Here is an 18,962-nt window from a genome sequence, read left to right as displayed (position 1 = left end):
CCTTGTTCAATTGATTCAAAAATATCATGAAGTATTACATCAAAGAAGTATCAGAACAGTATTTGAGCTAGTACCTATATATGTAAACTAATTTGCACACCAAAAAAACATAAAACTTAAGCAATTTTATGCATTTCAAATGTGTGAAAAAATGAGAGCAACATTTGCAATGGAAATCCCTGTCAAGTTATCTATTGCTTCCAAAGCCCCACAGTACACAGCAGTGCTTCATTTAAGCTTCAGAAAACTTGGGACTATTTTAATACATGCAATTAAATGCAGTGAATGGGGAATTCAGAAGTATGCTGTCTACTTGTCCTGCTACTTCTGTCAGAAGTGTCAAAAGAATCTTCATTTGCCTTTTTTTCTGGGCATGAATTATAGCTCTGTAAAACTCGGGAGCGAAGAGTGGCCGGGCCTACCAAGACCAGGCCCAGATCTAACCGAGACGCTGAGCCGTGGCATATCTCTTAATGTCTTCCTGCCTTGGTTGAAAATCAGAATGTTGGAAACTCAGAGGATTATTTCAGTGTTGGAACGCCCTGCAGTGAGATACAGATTGCATAAAAATCCTAATTTATCCCCACCTCTTGGTTTGCAGTCAAGACGGATCCTTTCCTGGGAAGTTTGGCATCCTGGCAAATGCAGAGCAGCCTAAATTCTGTTTGCTTCTAAGGATGAGGCTTAATGTGGCTTCCTGGCAGGTCTCCCATCACCAGACAACCAAAGGCTTAGGAGTACAGTGTGTAACAGAAGTTATTTTGTATACCTGAAACATCTGTAATATTGTAGATTAGAGCTCTTGAACGGGGATCAGTGATGGTGTAAAAACAATTTGGTCAGATATTACTTAGAGGAAAGTGAAGGTAGCTACGCATGGCGACATCATAAAAATTACAAATAACTTCATGTAAGATAACATGGTCAAAGATTTTGACGTGTTTTTCTGAGGTAGTAAGATGTCTACAATTTGTCTTCAATGAAGACATTTTCTTTCCTATTTTGCAAATATTATCAAGTTGAAGTTTATTATGCTCTCAAAGATAGATTTGCTATTTGGAAAAACTGGAATACTTTTATTATATGATTAAATATTGATCAAGGGAATTTATCTTACCAAAAAGTAATTTCTCTTGACAGAAATGACATAAACTGCTCTTATGCCAAAATGAATAGTTTTAAAGTTTGTTATTTGTTATTTTTCTGTTTACCAAAAAAGAAGTCTAGTGACAAATGTTAGAATAAACCCATTATTTAAAATGTACCTGCACCAAGATAGAGAACTATTCAATGGCAAACAAAATAATGTCTTTGTGCCCTAAAAAAATAGAGAAGCGGGTGCGTATCCATCTATCCAAGCAGATGGATAATGTCAATTTGCTGTGCTAGAAAAAGCACAAATAGAAAAGAAATGGTTCATTTTAAAAGTGTACTATATATTCTGGGTTCCCATTTCATAAATATCTTGTCTGCTGTGCACTGCAGTTGACCCTTTAAACATCTCTAGTCAATAACCTATTGTTTACTGCAAGTCCATTTTGTCATTTTGATGGTACAGATTCAAGTGTGGCAATCTGCCTTTCTCTGCTTCACTGCATACATGACTCCCTTTGGCTGGTACTAGCTCACAAAAAAGCCACTAAAATGTCATTAATTACAGCATGTTTGAGATCTGAATGCTAATTCTATTAATGGACCTTATGAAATTAGGACACTGTAAATCTAGATGAGCCGTGCTTGGGCCTCCTGCAAACTGGGCTGACCTGAGGTTACCTACTATATTAAATAAGAATTGTCTAATACATTTTTAGAATTCTAAGTATGCATAAATGAAACCTTGTGATACACGTCGTCAGAGGGAATAGATAACTGCAGTACACTTTCTATCTTAACCTCTTCACTTTATCTAGCATCAAATTCATTTGGAGTGCTTCATACCAAGAAACAGTGATGTCCGAGGCTAAAGTGGGATCCAATAAGGGAACACTTTCCCTACTGCATAACCCCAAAATGTTAAAATTTCATTTACAAGCAACCAAATATTATAGAGCTAAAGGAGGCTGCCAGGGGTCCCCAAAAGTGTTCATGAATTAACATTCTCAGCATGTTCTTCCAATTCAGAAAAAGTAAATGAATTATTTTTGACTGCACATTTTTATGTGTTTTGCTATTAATTTCCCATCTTTACTTTCCATATAATGTGCTTTTAATTAGGCAATAATATATAATCTTCTGTTCATCTATCATTTTTACTCAAACATGCTAGGAAATGGATAATAGAGAAGAAGCTCATCAGAGACCCTTTGGTGGTACAGCAAAGCTGGAATAAAATGCCATCTCCTGACAGCACCTTTAAGGTTTCATAAAAAGATAATGGATGTGCTTGTCACTGACGCTAATGATCAAACGTTTTCCCAGTTTTACTGGATATTAAATTGTGAACTATAAAAGAAAACCCTACCACCTAAGCAATGTAGGAAAGAGAATCTTGCTACATTTTTTATCGCCTTTGATATCTAACTAACATAAACTTCCTTATTCCACTGTTACTTTCGCTGAATATTCACCATGCTATGCATGAGTGATGCTTACTTATACTAAAGTGAAGAGGCTTATTTTCAGGAGGAAAGACAACTCTCAGGGTTGCAGAACAGGAACACGATAGGTTATATATGCAAAAAAAATTTGAGTGACATAGGACACTAATTCATCATATTATTTTTTAAAAAAACCAACTCTAGTCAACTTCCTAATCTCACACAACACAATTTTTGAAAAGGTTAGGTCTAAATCTCATATATATGATTTTGAAACATATCTTCTGTTTAATATTTTCAGTAGTATTGCCATGTTGTCAAAATAAAGAGAAGAGAAAGGTTGCAAAAAAACAATCCAAACTATGTGATGGGAACAATACAAAGTAAATGATTACCAAAATAAAGATCTATCAGTTTGACAAATAAGACTGACACTGGAAAAAAAAAAAAAAACACCAATGGTATGTTATTCTATTTAGAAAGAGAAAAATATCAAAACAAAATAGACAAATACCTTGTAGTCAATCACAATGGACTTAGACTCCTGAAACAGGCAGGTACTTCCAAGTTGTTCTGACTTAGTTTTCATTATAATATATTCTCATCTCTCTGTTCAATCCCACAAACAGTCAACTCCATAATTCTTCATCCCATGAAAAGATTCACTAAACTACACTCTGGAATTACTAGAACAATGGGAACAAACTCATGTGCATAAACTTACTCATAAAGGAAAGGTCGTGCATTTTTTCTGCCTGTTGGGAATGTGCTGTGTCTTGCTGAAGAGAAGGATGGATAATGGTAGAAATGCTGAGCCTGGCACAGATTTTCCAAGTTACTGTAGGGCTCTATCCTTATATTTCACATGCCTCTTTAGCCAATATGATATTGCTGGTTGGCCTGATTCTGCATAGAACCAATACGTACAAATCTAATGCATTTTCCTAAAGTGTTCTGACACACAGCAATCAAACATGTTGAGGAATAATAAGACTCATCCTCTGTCACTAAATAGTCCATAAAGCTCTAATGGAGCTTTAGCAAAAGTAGGAAAGGGCTTTTGTGGGAGTATTTTTGCTTTGTTCTGTTTTCTTTCACTACTCTGACTTTTATTTTACATGAATGTTGCAGCCCAACAAAGCCAGCTGATACAACTCACTACTGAAAAATTGAGGTTTGGGCTGGAAAAATCAACAGGACCAAGAACAGCTTTTCCAAGAAGCAGCTCTGTGCAGAAACAGCAATTTCAAATGCCTTTTTTTCCTCATTATATCATTTCAAATTATGGGCAACTATGCTCTGTCACAGGGGGAAGCACCGGACTTATAAGCCCCATTGATTTCAGTGCAGTTATTTGGGAAATAACGTACCAGTAAGAATAAGGATATTGGGTCTTTCAAACATTGTGCTGCAGTGACTTTACTTGCAGCATTGAAAGTACAAACTTGCAAAAAAAAAAAAAAAAAAAAAAATCAAAGTGGTAAAATACCTGGACAGGTGTTTTCTACTCAGTAATCGCAGTCAATACGCTCCAGCTAAAGGATGACATTATAAATAAAACACTAAATGATAGCAGTGGTTCCTATACTCTCCTCAAAAGGAAAAATTGCTTATAATTAAAAAAAGCATAACCAAAACAATCTCACTTATATGTGTGTGTATTTTGGCAAAAATTAAGGTCTTAAAGTTACAGAAGGTTTGCCTTCCCAATGCAGACATTTAGAATACCAAATAGAAAATACATATCATATATAATTTTTTCCTTTGTCTTTATTACCACCTTTTAACCCAGATCTTTGGAATGACAATTTATTGTTTCCGTAGGGAAAACCACTGCCTCTTAAAGAGAAAAAAAAAAATGGGAAATTTAAAGCAGTGCTTAACCTAGAGATTCCTGTGAATCATTCTTCCATCCCCCACTTCAGTGTGTGAGCTGCTCTAAAAAATTTTTCTTCCAGTTCTATTAAAATCCTGTGGTTAAAAGATAATTGAGAGCAAGAAGTATAAATTAATAAAATGGAGAAATGAGTATGCAGTTAGCTCTCTCCTTTCTCTCCCCCCTCTTGAGAGCAAAAGGGGTAGCAGCCAATGCTGACCCAAACCATCCTCCTTTTCTAAGTAAATCTTTCATAAGAAAGAACACAGAAAACAGCACTGGCACTATTAAATCCCTCTATTATGATTTTTTTCTGGATGTTAAATAGACCCCTTTTATAATCCTTTTACGTTTCTTTTATGGAATTTAAATAAAAAGCTCCTGCTTTTTAAAAAAACCAGTTGGAGAGATTTTAAATAAACATTTGAAGTCTCAAATTAGTTGAGTTCAAAATCCAAACTTGTCTTCATATCTGTCCTTTTCTAAAAGCAAGCCATAAATATACATCTGCACTTACTCCTATGCTGTCCTTCAATGGCATTAGACTATGAAATTTAAATAAAAAGCTCCTGCTTTTTAAAAAAACCAGTTGGAGAGATTTTAAATAAACATTTGAAGTCTCAAATTAGTTGAGTTCAAAATCCAAACTTGTCTTCATATCTGTCCTTTTCTAAAAGCAAGCCATAAATATACATCTGCACTTACTCCTATGCTGTCCTTCAATGGCATTAGACTACTCATGCAATATTCCTCACTGGACAAGACCTGCATTTAAAGAGAATCTAAAGAAGATATAAATAGTATGTTTCCAATGGCTTCTTATTCAGTAGCCCCTCATTTTCCAGGGCAAACAGTTCTGTCTTCCAATTTATCTTTATCTAAGGGGAGATTCTAACAACTTTCATTCTCAGACCTGTTTCAAAGACAAAATAGGGTCAGGGAACTCACCGGGGTTTTGTTTGGTTTTTAAATGCACTTGTTCCATACGTTAATTTTTACCATTGTTTTCACTTTACCAAACGGATTTCACTTTTAAGTAATTTCTAACATTTTATTTAGAAGCAAATTTTGCATTTCCATAAAATTCAGGTCTTTAAGCAGATTAGTCTATAGGACAAAGGTTGTCTCAATTAAGGATAAACAGAAAGTCAACTGTGGACTTAATAATGGTACCATAAGGAACCTAATATCACAGCAAACCCTCACCCTCCCTCCCCATCATGATTGGTCTGGAAGGAAATGTTGCTGTTGCAGCTCTAAACATTTATTTACCTGGCTTTCTTGTTAAGAGATGTCACAGTGCAAATCTTGGTGAAACAACAAAAGAACTCCTATAATTTACATAGATCATCTGTGTTAAGATATACATCCACAAAGACTGATTCAGGAAACCCAGACCAACAAAGGTCATAAGAAAGTGGTAACAGAGACCTTATTTTGTCCCTACATCTTCTCATGTGAAAAAAAATATGTCTATATTACTTCTCTTTGTACAGCCAGGCATTTTACACAGCAGTGAAGTGAGATGTAGGTGTCCCACAGGCAATGGTCCGTGAAGCTGAACCTCTCACCTTATGGGATGTGATCAGATAAAGGAAGCTGAGAATTTGTCAGCTGTGTCTTTGTAAAACCATATCTTATTTAATGTGACTGCAAAGGGTAACATTCTGCTCTACAGCGACAAACAAGAGTCTCAAAACAACAAAAGTAAAAATTGATACCTACTATGATTACACAAAATTTCTACTCTGAGGCTATCTTAAGACCAGGAACCATAAAGAAAGGCAGAAAACTACAAACTGGGCAAAGTTTATTTTATGATTACTAGGGTGTTTCTACACTACCTATTTAGTGATATGTCATCATTATTTAATAAGTGTCAGATACATAATATATGAATGACTGCTACACAGTTAACAGGTGCATTTATTTTACTAAGAAAACCCTGCAAGCCTGATACAGAGTTATTTTTAGTTTGAAAGTAATTTCAAGTATTCCTACCAATCACTGGATTCTACTGTGACTTTTAGAGGTGTTACTGTAATAGGTCTCACTTAAAAGAAAATTAGCTCCCTGGCCCTTGAGGATCCGTAAAGACTCCAAAGAACCACAAAAGCAGGAACACAAATGAAATCCTCCTCAGCTCAGTGAGATGTTAGCAGTGGGTTACCTCAGGGATCAGTGTTAAATTACAAGAGGAGAAGCCATTACCATCAACGAAGGTGAATTAATTTTCATCTTTCAAGCAACTAGCTCTTTCAAACACCGCGACTACAAGTGATTTAGGAATTAGGCTAAATAATTTACAAAAATAAACAGTGCTTTCAGATAATGGATACTGCATTACTGGTCAGAATACCCTACTGGAATATAATGTAGATAAATGTTGTTTGAAACATCAAAGATGAGAGCACTGGTGAAAAAACAAAACATTGATTAGAGGCAGAGATTACAGATTATTAACTGCTGCACTAATATGTGCCCAAGGACTTGAAGTCACTAGATAAATGGGAACACAGGAGGAGAGAGAAAAATGTGCAAAATATCAGAATTTCCTTACATAAAGAAGTACATCACAAATGAAACCTCCAACAGGATGCTAAAGAGATAAATCCAGCAAAATGTAATGATCCTTCTGGAAATTATTCAGTCCCTTGTAAAACACAACTGTAGCAGACAAAGCTTCAAAATCTAAAGTTGAAATCCATTCCCTCCCCCCAAAATTAAAGTGTTTTCAGATGTCAGAATTTCAACCGGAACAAAACTGAAAATTACCCAGATGAGCAAACCAGAACTAATGAATCTGGGGATTGCTCTAACTGAATTCAAAGCACAAAGAAACAGAGCAATGATGAAATAAAATGACCACACAAAGGAAAACCAGAGCAGCACCCATTGCTAGCCCCCATGAACTGAAAATATAGTTGACACATCTTCAGAACCCACTCAGTGCTGCGAACGGCACCTGGCTTATTGCACCATTTCAGATGTTACAGGGAATACCCTTATACCTACGGATATTCTGAATTTACTGTACTGACCTCCATAATATCCCAGAATTGAACTCCTGCTTTCAGGAGTCTTCACATGCAACATTATGGCAGAAAAAAAAAAAAACAACCCAGCAATCATATTGTCTCAAGAGCTGGCAAACTTGTATCATGTGAACTACACCGAACAAATAGCAAAGTCTAATTTTTTTAGAAATACAAGCTACTAGAAGGATATCACACAAGTCTACCAACAGCATCAGCCTATTCACTGTATTTGAAACTATCAAAAGTAACTCTATTCACACTCTGGTTTGGCCTAGAAAGAAAATACTGGCTGCATTTGAATTATACCCATAACAATTTTCAAAATGACAATGAAGCACAAAACACATAGGTAAAAAGTACAGTTCTTATTAAACAATGTTTTCATAACCTCCTCTTTTTTTTTTTTCAAAGCATGAAAAAAACATGGTAATCAAAACTTCACCTCTTTCTTCCAAAACAAAACGCTGTAAAAACCCCTATAATTGATGATATAACGTTTTTCTTAAAAAATATCTAATTTTCCTATCCATGAAGTAAAGCATCACTGTTATTCACAGAAAAAAACCAGAAACTCTTCTGTCTGAACAGCTCAACAATGGGAACACTTGTTTCATACCACTAAAAGCAAGACAGCAGGTTCTTCCAGATAATATTTGCAAAGCCACAGCTATCTCATCCCCAGACAACAAACCTTATATCCGACAAAGAAAACAAAAAAGTTGTTGCTGTTCTCTTACTTGTTGGTGGTTTTGTTTATTTTTTTGCTGTTTTCCTTTTGAAATACATTCTCACGTATAACATGAATTGCATTGCAGATAGCAGGGATTAATGGAAAGCTGAAAGCTTCTTACCAAGTACCCCAAGGCGATAGTTGACTGTGATGACTATCACATTCCCATAACTTGCTAGAACACTGCCATCATACAAATTTCCAGTGCCTTCCATGTAGGACCCTCCATGAATATACACCATCACAGGCTTAGGTCCCCCACTGTCCCGAATGTCTGGAAAAAATATTAAGACACATTTTATCTCAAGAAAGTACCAAAAAAGATACATGCAATATTTTAATATTTTTTTTAGTGAGGTTATTTTTCTTGAAGTGTTTCTCAAGCAACATCTTTTACGTAAGGAAAAAGGCAGGTGGGCATAAGTGTTTCTTTATGGCTTGCTGTCACTAAAGTTTGTATTTTTGAAACACTTGTTGGCCTCAGAAAAGTAGAAAGGAATCGAAAATGGTAACATGTTTGCTCAAATGCAGTGAGACAACGGTCTGATTCTCTTTCTGCTGAATTTGACATAAAATGTGAGCTCATTTAGGCAAAGTCTAAACACTTCTGAAAGCTCAGCCTATGTTTCCGTTCACTCAGCAGAAGGCAATTCACCATATTAAAATAAATGAGGATTCTGCTCTTACAGAAATTGTTGATTGCTTCCAGTATGCTAAGATCAATAATTTATAAAAAAGGGTGCATAAACAGCTGTCTTTGGATGAGTCTGAAGTCCAAGTTTTCAAAAAATGGATATTATTTGTAACCTGGGCAGTCCGAGGTTTAAGGAGCACAGGTACTTCTTATTTTATTACATTGTGAAAAGGACCATGTGTTATATTTGAGACAATAGCTCTCTGGAACAATGTTTATAAATCCCTGCTCTGCATTCAAACAAGTTGTGAGGTTCTCAAAAGTGCAGGTTAAATCTTAGAAGCACTGCCACTCTCTCAGAGAACAAAATTAGATATTGACATATTGTTTTGAGACCTTTATAATGAAGACATTGATTTGGGTGTCCCTCCCTCTCCTCCAAATAGTCCTATTTACAAATTAATGCATCTGCTCAGAATAAAAATTTGAATATCTGAACACCACTGTTCCTTGTGAGAAAAGTTCTGAAGTATCAATTCAAATTTGAATATCTGAACACCACTGTTCCTTGTAAGAAAAGTTTTTAAGTACCAATTCAAAGCAACAGCTAATGCTGGATAATATGTTTGTTAGAAAGAGTCTTTTTGTTGGACTGGAAAGAAATCAGCTAAGGCATAAATTTACACTTTTACATCTGGATTAAGTTGTATTTTCATCTCATTTTCTATGTGCCTGAGTCTTTTCCACTGCCCCAGTCACAATATTCCATTCCAATAGTCCCTAAAAATCAAGAAAGACGATAGCGAGAGAGCATATGAAAATTTTCCAGTGAGGAACTGTTCTTCATGTTCTGATTTGAAGACATTTTTTGTCATTATGACAGTATTCAAGTGACTTCTCTGATTACTCACTTCAGCATTTGGAGAAGCCTCAGATGTATCGCTTGCTCCTCTGATTTGGAGGAATCTTAGTTAAGAAGCTTTCAAGTAAGCTCTCTGGAGAATTGTTCGAATCATTTCTGAAGTGTAGTAAATACAACCAGGTGAGGGCAGTTACACTAAAAATCCTGCTTTTTGAATTTGCTGAGAAAGATCACTACAGATGTGTGGGTTTAGAGAAAGCCAGACGCTATTATTATTTTGATATTGATTCTAATATGAAGAAAACGCCAGAAGAGTCAAGATCAGAAATTGGATCTTCAATATTGGAAGTACTAGAACAATCATTTATTCAAGACCAAAAGGATGATGAAAGGTTGTGCATGAAATTGCTTGTATTGCTTTCCTCACTCAAGCATAGAGCAAGGGCTTTCCAACATGCGATTTTCAGAGCGTAGAGCTAAAGAGATTATTTATCTTCATTGTTCATAGGGTAGAATTATGAGCTCCTGAGGTTTAAAACTACACCAAGGACAAAATCTTTTCAAATTCATACCCTCCTTTCAGTAAATCATTTGTTTATAGTCCATGCTTCCTTTTTCTTTTCTTTTTTGGATACAAATATGGAAGCAATAATAAATTATTAATCTGAAATCACTGTGTGACTGTTCCCAGCAGAAATTGTACACAGTTAATTGTATGCTTGGTGGTAGCACAGGGGGAGACTGTCTCAGAATTCTTTTTTAATTAAAATTACATAGAATTACAGAACACCAACCGTGATCAGTAATGAAATGTTGGTAGTACTGGCCTGTTTATCTGGAATATCAGGATGTTTAGGAAAGAATAGGTGTACTTTATCTGAGAGAGGAAGCACACAATCATGAGTAAAATCTGACAAATCAAGTGATTCTCTGAGTAAATTCTGTCTATACCATACTTTTGGTTATTTCCTACTACTGCAGATTACAGACAGATGAAGAAAGACTAATTTTCATCTCTGCCTATGTGTCATGTCAAAGTGGATGAATGAATTTTCCTCACACTGCTTTGCCAAAGTCATCAGTCTTAAGAGAAATCCCTTCTACATAAGAAAAATTGTGCTTCTGTGTGTTTTTCCAGCAGTAATTTAGTACTGGAGACATCTGTGAGGTCGGGCAGTGTTTAGCTGAGGCTGGTGGGACTTTGGGCTATGGATTATCTGGAAGCCATGGAGCTCTTCATGTGAAGAAGAGAGATCACTGTGTTTTGGTCTTGCAGCCAGTGGTTTCATATCGATTGAAGTTAATAGCTAGCAATATTTGAAAGCTGCAAATATTCAGCTGGGAGAGCACTGTTTAAGTACAGACATTATTAACTAGTGGATGTTATTAAAGAATAAGATCAAAAGAAGGGAGCAAAAAATCAGACTATAATCAAGAATTGATTCCTACCTGAGAGTAAATATTCCCCCCTGAAAACCATCATCCTTTAAAATTAAAATGGAGGAAGTATCAAGATAGTACTCTGCGAGGAGAAACACTGCTTTGGTAAAAAAGTGGCAGAATTACGCACTTATAAAAACACTTACTGGAATTAAGTGTCCAAATCAACAAAGAAAATAACGTATATTTTTGGCACTCAGATTTTTTTGCAAATCCTGACCCTAAGCTCTCACAGAGCTTAATAGTTACTCATGGATGCAGATTAACAGTTATTCCCTGAATTAACTCATTCTGAACAGGCCTAAAAGAATTGGGGTGCAAATGTGATGTGTCTGCCAAGAAGTGTAGATTTACATAGTGATTTAATTCAGTTGCATACTGTACTTGTTGCATTTTATTTAAAGAGTTTAACTAAAAAGCAGACACATGAATATTTTCGAAGACAGATGCAGGGATAGTGCTGTGCAAAATCCTTCTCAAATTCAACTCAGTTCTGTTTTTATTCACACAGAAGATAAGTTTTGAGTGCTGTGATTTGTTTAGCTTTAAAGTGCTAGTTCATAAAACATCTAAGTAGGTCTTACTTTATTGCAGAGAATGATAGTATTTATATGTCATATACATTAACTTTCTTATTATGATTTCCATCATCCCCTCTCTCCTGTACCTTTCTAATGTTTCTTACATCCAGTTTTTATGTCTGGTCTTAATTACATTACAGGCAATTTAGAAATTGGGCTGTCTTTTATTCTGTTTGTTACATCACACAACAGGGAGCCAGGTCTGACTGTGAATACCAGTCACAATTGTCATATATAGCAAAGCATAATTATAGCTTCAGTCATTTGAAGCTGATGTGAATTGGCCACGTGGCCCAACAAGCATAATTTGCAGGCAACAACTGAAATAGGAAAGGAAGAAAGACTACCTGGAGACAACTTAGCACAAAAATATAATTAGTTTAGCACAGATGTCACAAGCAGTGTTTTTTCTAAATGCTATAAAAAAATTGTGACATTTTGATGTAGAGTATTAAGCAAATTTTGTTATTTGTACATGAAACAGCACAAGAACAGTGGAAAACTTTTAGACTGGTTATTATAAAACCTGTGTGTTCCTTACATAGAATATGATATGGATATATGCGTAGCTCTTCCATAAGCTTTTCTCCTAAAATATTAAGTACAGTGTGGCACTAATCAGTGTAACTTTTAATCATGTAAAAGCCTTTTAACAGTATTTGAGCTTTCAGTTTGAGTCTAACAGATGTCTCATAGATGAACTGCTGTTTTAATAAGCTAGGGCATTTCTCAGTGCTGAGATGTAAACATCCAGTAACACCACGTTTTTAACGTGTGATATAAACCTAGAGCTTCTGTTAGGAGTGGCAGCAAGGTTCTAGGCATGGTTCATATTTTAAAACACACCCATCAAGATTCAGACAAATAGAATTCCTCCTTTTCTGATTGTTTTTTATCTGTCAAATTAATGGATTATACTGTGCACTCAAACACGTAAATACCTTCACCTGAAAGTCATTTGAGATCCTGATGGAGGACTCTAGGAATGTATATTCTAACATTAAAAAAGGCCTATGCTTTTACTGGTAAGCATCTGGAGCAGATTCTCATTAGAGTAGAACCTCAATAGCCAGGTTGGAATTAATTTTAAATTATTAAAAGATGGTGTCTAGAAATCCAAAAGCTGACAGACCCTTCCCTGTTCAAGCAATGCTTGGCAGTGCTAAAAGTATAATGGAGCCCTGAAGAGGTGCTTAAATCAAAGGCCTGTCAGAATTTTTACTACGTATGTTTTCAAGTATTAATAACACCACTGCAAAAATTCCAAATAATCTGAACTGAGGCTCTCAGTGTAAAGGGAAAATATAATCAGCAAAATTTAATATGCAAGTGACATTGGAACCTGCACTTGGGAGCTGGAATCACAGAACTAACACGGGTGACAGGATGAACAGGAATCATGAACGTGTCTGTGTGCATCAGTCAACAAGTTCACCCAAAGTGGTAAGATCTGTGCTACTCCAGCCTGGCTGAAACTCATTAGGGGCCCTAATTAAGACTGGAGCATGTGGTTGCTTCGCGAGATAGACAAATGTGTTCTGCTGTTTACTGATCTCTGAAGTCCGAAAAAATGTACAACTAGTGCCAGACGGAAAGATTGTTTCTCTCCCTATTTCTTATCATGACGGTTGAAAGCAGATGAAATGCTAAACTTAGCAACAGCGTCTATTTTAATACTAATGGAGGGATCGGGTTTTTTTTGGAGAAGATCCTCAATTCTGAAATGCGCTCTTTTGCGCCAATGATGCTACAGTCTGTTAAGCATAAGAAGGGATTTGCAGATGCATTCTGCTTCATTAGCAATTTAAAATTTGAGTGGATTTTTGTTTGGTTTGATTTAAAACATGCTCTGGACCAAGAACTTCTTTCAGTCAATGAAGTCCAACAGCCCAGATAAGACAGAACATCAGCGTAAATGATCAGAATCACAGTTATAGCCTGTGAACAAACAGCAACATCTGTTCCTAATCTGTCTCCGTTTTCACAGGAGAGACTGGGATGGAGAAGGGGAGAGTAGAGACATCCAGCAATTAAAGCAGACCCCGCTCCTGAGGCACCTACTCCCAGTTCCCTGCTTTACTATGGACACGGGGCCTGCGCTCCTCAAACATAGCATCTGTATTCCTCCTTTCTAAAAATGGAATAATAGCATTCCTCTGTTGCAGAGGGATGCTGTGAGACTGAATACATTAAAAACTGAGAGATGCTCAAGTAGCACTAGGGACTAAATAAGCATCTAAGATTGACAGATTGATGCGCCAGGTAAGGTGCGTGTATGACAGAACGGTGGATGGTAAGAATTCATCTGTGAGCAATCCTTCACAGATATTTCATCTAATATCTAACTAACTATCTAGAAGCCCAGTTCTGATCCCTGAGTGCCACAGGCTGATTAATGCTTTGCAATGCTGTATTTTAAGTCACGCTAAGGATTTTAGCATATAAGAACTAAAGGTGCCTAAAGAGTCACTGGTTTTTGCTACAGCCAAATTAAATCAACTTAAATCATTACCATACTAAAATTAAGATACTTAGATTAAAATATTTTTAAACCAAGTCTTGTTTCTAGACTGGGGAAGGTACAGTTTATTCAACTGCTGAGCAACTTTAGTTAAATCTTACATCTACACTAGACATTGGGCACCTGCATATCAGCAAACGTGGAAATCCACGACTACTATAAAAAGAGAAAGCCCCAACGCTGATGGTTGCAGGTGCTTTTGCCTCTCTTGCTTTTGGTGCCTGCTCAGGGAATTCAATACTTAATGAAAACCAGGTAAGCCATTTCAAGTGTAGATCTGAAAGGGTTAAACAGAAACAAGAATGCATCCAGACTGAGGGGAAAAAAAAAAAAAAAAAAAGAGACATTTCTATGATTTCTGACTTTTCACATATTTCACACTCATAGAATTTGAAAACACCTTCATTTTTTAAACAGCAAATTTGCAGATCATTAGCTGGTAATGTGCACTACTGCCTTTGGGTCTTTTGAAAACAAAAATGAAAAATGATCTAATTAAGCCTGGTCTACTGGTTGCGGCACATACCAAAGATCCAAGATTGATTACTGATTCCAGTGCTTGCGCTGGGGAGGTTTGGACTGCAATACTGGGGTAGTGACATGTAGCAGCAGATGGGAGTAGGATTATTGAACACTGCTTTAAAATGACATTTTCTAATCAAACTCTGATGTTTGAGTGACACAACACAGAACACATGCCAGGCACTTGCTCCAAGGAGCTGCTATGAAAGATCTTTCATCAGGACAGGCATAATACAAGAAATGGACACAGGAGCTCCAAGTCTCTTCATACAGAGACCATCGTGGGCATTTTAGAAATCACTGGATATTGTTAATGTAGCATGGATTCTATGGTTACACGACACAGTTGTTTTTCACTGTGTATAGCCCAAATTCCCTAATATTCCAACCTCATCATTCATCCAGTTTGGTATTTGTTCTATTTTGTCAGCAGTTGGTTGTTTGTAGATGTTTATATTGAGCAAAAAGTACTCTACTGTAAGAGGTCAAGGGTTTGATGGACAGGTTAGTGGAAATCTAGACAGCTTAGGTGGTTTTTTGCTTTGCCTCTTCCTTTCTTGCTACTCATACCCTAATATATATGATAAAGTTTGTGAACTCTTCAGTTCTGCATATGCAACAAGTGCTTGAGTTCCAGTGCAGAAGAGCAGGTTCACAAAACACAGGTCCAGTCACATCCAATATTGCTCCTCCACTGCGGGACAGAGAAATGTGAAGCCTCAGCAAACGGGGTTTCTACCAACCCAGCACAGCCCAGCAGCCTCCAGTGCCTGCTGATCATAAAAATTTAAATTTGCCCTGTGTCTCTGACTCTCAGAAGCAGTGAAAGTCTAATTACCGTCTGCATTCTTCTATTGGCACGGAAAGGAGAACAAAACTGTCACTTGTATGCCAGAGAAAATTAATCCCAGTCCTATAAATTACAGAGATTTATTAATGCTGTAAATGTGTTTCTTCTCCCTTAGTTTGACTGCTGTGCTCTTACGGTCCTTTCTCTCTCCAACAATTGTCAATGTGGGAAAGGGGTTTTCTCTGACACGGAGGCTGGTTCTCCAAGGACTGAGATTCCTACTCCCATCTGACTCCAGGTATTAAACTGCTTTTTGATAGCAACTGCTCTCTGCTGAATTTTAGCAAACCGAGTCGTGCCTTTTTGGTGTGTCTATGCAGAGGAGGACTCAACAAGTGTTAAGCCATTAGCATCTGTCCTGGCAATTATACAGCAATTTAGGAGAGCCATTAAGGTCCACTGGATGAATAACCCAGGTTTCAAACGGTTTCTTAAAACGTATTATTAAACCAAGACAGAGTAACTTTTACAATGGCTAATTCAATATCACAGGTCTTGCAGAATACACAGGAACATCACTTGCAATGTTTTGTCATGAACTAATGCAGAGGCAACTTGGCCTCCTAGACCTCAGTGGGTCTGAATTATCATACTTAGCTCTGAATAAGTTAAGAGCTATTCAAAGGACATTTTCAATTAGGATTTCAAATCTTGGGCCAGCTGGTGGGCTTTCATTCATATGCTTAACATACACGTTCAGTAGAGGATCATAAATAAGACGTATAAATTTGTGGGTTTAATTGTAAAGTCTCTGTTCAGTTATTAGGTAAGAAGTTAAATGCTCATATTTGCCTTCCTTCATCTTTCGTGACAAGACTGCACGTTTCTGTTTGAGCAAAACAGTTAATGTGGTGTGATGACAAATTTCTTCATTAAGAGCCTTGCAGTTTACAAATTAAGCTACATCCTATTATCTGGCAAAAAAAAAAAAACAAAAACAAATATTAACAGAGAAGCAAGTAGCAACTCTACCAGTCCTACATGGTAATTTGTTTTACACATTGACCATAAAATATACAAAGTATGTGTTTAAGATTCAGAATTATGAAGCACGTCTACTTGAAGGGACAAGACCGCTCAGGAGAAAGAGCCCCTTGTTACCATTTTCATAGCCCTGAAAAAATATCAAATCTGCATAGCTTATATGATTAACAGACACAATTCATAAACAGAATAATATGCTTGACATTTCAAGCTTTCAATTTTACTTGGTAATATGGTTTTCTAAGGGTCAGCACAATCAGATAGACATCTTTCTGGGGTTGCAGAAAACAGAAGGGATCAGATTGCTTTTGGTGACATCAGCTGAGCTCCATTGAATTCACTGGTGCTGGGCAGAGCCTCACCAACTGCAAATATTGCCTACCTTTTGGGGGCCATCTCTTCTGCAGGGAGATGGAGTAGCCTTACATTTATTTCTATTTGTTTATAGCAATGTAAATGCATAAGGTTTTGCATTTGGGGAAATTCAGTTGCTTAAGAGACACTTTTTAAGATTTTTCTCTATTTTTCCTTTTATAAACACAACATTTTACATGTTTATCAAACTGAGATCAGTCAGTGAAAAAAAGAAACATCTTTGTACTTGGTGAAATACATAGGGTTAGAAAACATGCAAAAAGGTGTACAGAGAAACTTTAAAAGAGTGTTAGTTTAAATAGTATGGACAAAATTCAGTCAAAAGGTGGGATGCAACATATCAAAAGTCCATTTCAAGAAAACAAAAAACCCTCCTCTTAAATATTGTTACTGGTTTGTATCAAAACGTAGAACTTAACAACATTCTTTCTTTTAAAAAATTAAAAATATATATATGTATAACAACAAGCAAGAAGACAAAACACATCAAAAATGGGAATTAAAAAAAAAAAACTCTTCAAAAGAAGACAAGAAGTCAAAAAAAGAGGGGAGAAAAAAGATTTTCAGGGATCCTTGTCATGCAAATCAGTTTGGCGGCAAAAAAAATACCTTCATCTTCAGCACCGTCATTATCACCTAAATCATCTGTCTGTTTCTTTGTAAGGGGACCTAGGATTGAGAACGGAGAAAATGGAGGAAAAAAGACAATTCAAGAATATACAAGACTGAGGAAAAAAAACAGTGAATATTAAATTCCCATGGACGTTTCAAGAAAAACATTTGCAGGGAGGGAAATCTTAGTTTATAACAACCAATTTTTCATTATGTTTTTTCAAACATTACAGCAAACCTTCCCTAGGGGGTATGGCTATTAGAAACATCTAGCACAAGAATCAAAGAGTGCCCAGTGCTTTATTGTTTTTAAATGAAGAATCAAAGCTTGTTTACTAAAAGCATACCCACCATAAACTATATTTATCCACATAATTTAATTGTTTTTTGTTGTTATTAGGAACAGTGGAGACAAGAACTGCCAAATTACCTCTTACATTTGATGCAATACAGGTGGCTAATAAATGTCTTGACAGTGGGTTAAAACAATATTTTCTGTGAAATGCTAATACACATTTCTAAGTTCAACCATTTAAGCTCATGCTTTACGAAGATAAGCATGGGTTTACTTTTTTTCTTTTTTTTTTTTTTTGATACACTCATTACGTTCTCTTTTAAGTAAAATTGTAGATTCCCTTGAAACCTTTGACTACCTGCTGAGATATTTATAAAGGAACATGAAAATCCATATGTAAACTAGAAACAAGAGTGAAATCCTAGACCAACTGAAGACAATGATTTTTGCCATTGATTTCAGTGGGACCAGGGTTTCCTGCACAGTATAAAGTTGCAATGAATATGGATCTAATGTTTTCACTTGGGCAGGACATATGATATCAGAATTTCTTATTTCTATAAATGGATGGCAAGCCCACTCCATGTATTATTAACAAGTATTAATAAATTCATCATATTTTCCAATGGGAAAAATGCCCGCTCCTTTACTCAGTAATAGAAATATACACCAGAAGGAAAGTCAAAGGCTATTCTGAAAATATTTCCATGTCATATATTTTACACACTTACGCACAAACAAAAGACAGTTGGAACTCAGCATTATCTTTCCTTTTTTTTCAGAGCTCTCTCATTTCCATGACATTCTGTAATTTGCATGCAAAAAAGCAATCAGTACAAACACAGGACTAAGTAACAAAAAAAGAAAGAGCCAGCCAAGCACAGAGTAGAAAACAAGAACTTTCTCATGCATAAAATAGCAATAGACAAAAACAACAACAAAAAAAGAGATGATCAGTATGTGTTGATATTTGCAGTAGATGTAGGCAAGAGACATGCATTAACTCTAGTCACTACGGAGTATTAAAACATTTGTATTTAAAATGCTCTCTCTGGCTCCGTTATTTTACAGGATATTAGTTATTCAGCATTAAACCTGTCATTTA

The 18,962-nt window shown here is 36.1% G+C and overlaps 1 protein-coding gene across 6 annotated transcripts in view; it reads right to left on the bottom strand.

The window, feature by feature from the left end:
• NLGN1 (neuroligin 1) overlaps positions 1-18,962 on the bottom strand; it is a 436,439-nt gene that overhangs the window by 208,878 nt on the left and 208,599 nt on the right. For 4 of the 6 annotated variants that reach the window (XM_014938849.1, XM_014938850.1, XM_014938851.1 and 1 more), the window contains 2 exons: positions 17,560-17,619; positions 8,303-8,455 (listed from right to left, as the gene is read on the bottom strand). In XM_014938849.1, coding sequence (XP_014794335.1) covers positions 8,303-8,455; positions 17,560-17,619 — 213 coding nt within the window. The remainder of the gene's footprint in view (positions 1-8,302; positions 8,456-17,559; positions 17,620-18,962) is intronic. The other 2 variants (XM_014938853.1, XM_014938854.1) reach the window with 1 other exon arrangement.

This window comes from Calidris pugnax, unplaced genomic scaffold (assembly GCF_001431845.1).
Source record: "Calidris pugnax isolate Ruff unplaced genomic scaffold, ASM143184v1 scaffold52, whole genome shotgun sequence".
In the NCBI taxonomy this organism is placed as follows: Eukaryota; Metazoa; Chordata; class Aves; order Charadriiformes; family Scolopacidae; genus Calidris; species Calidris pugnax.
Note: the sequence above shows the minus strand (reverse complement) of the source record. Positions and strands in the feature narration are given on the sequence as shown.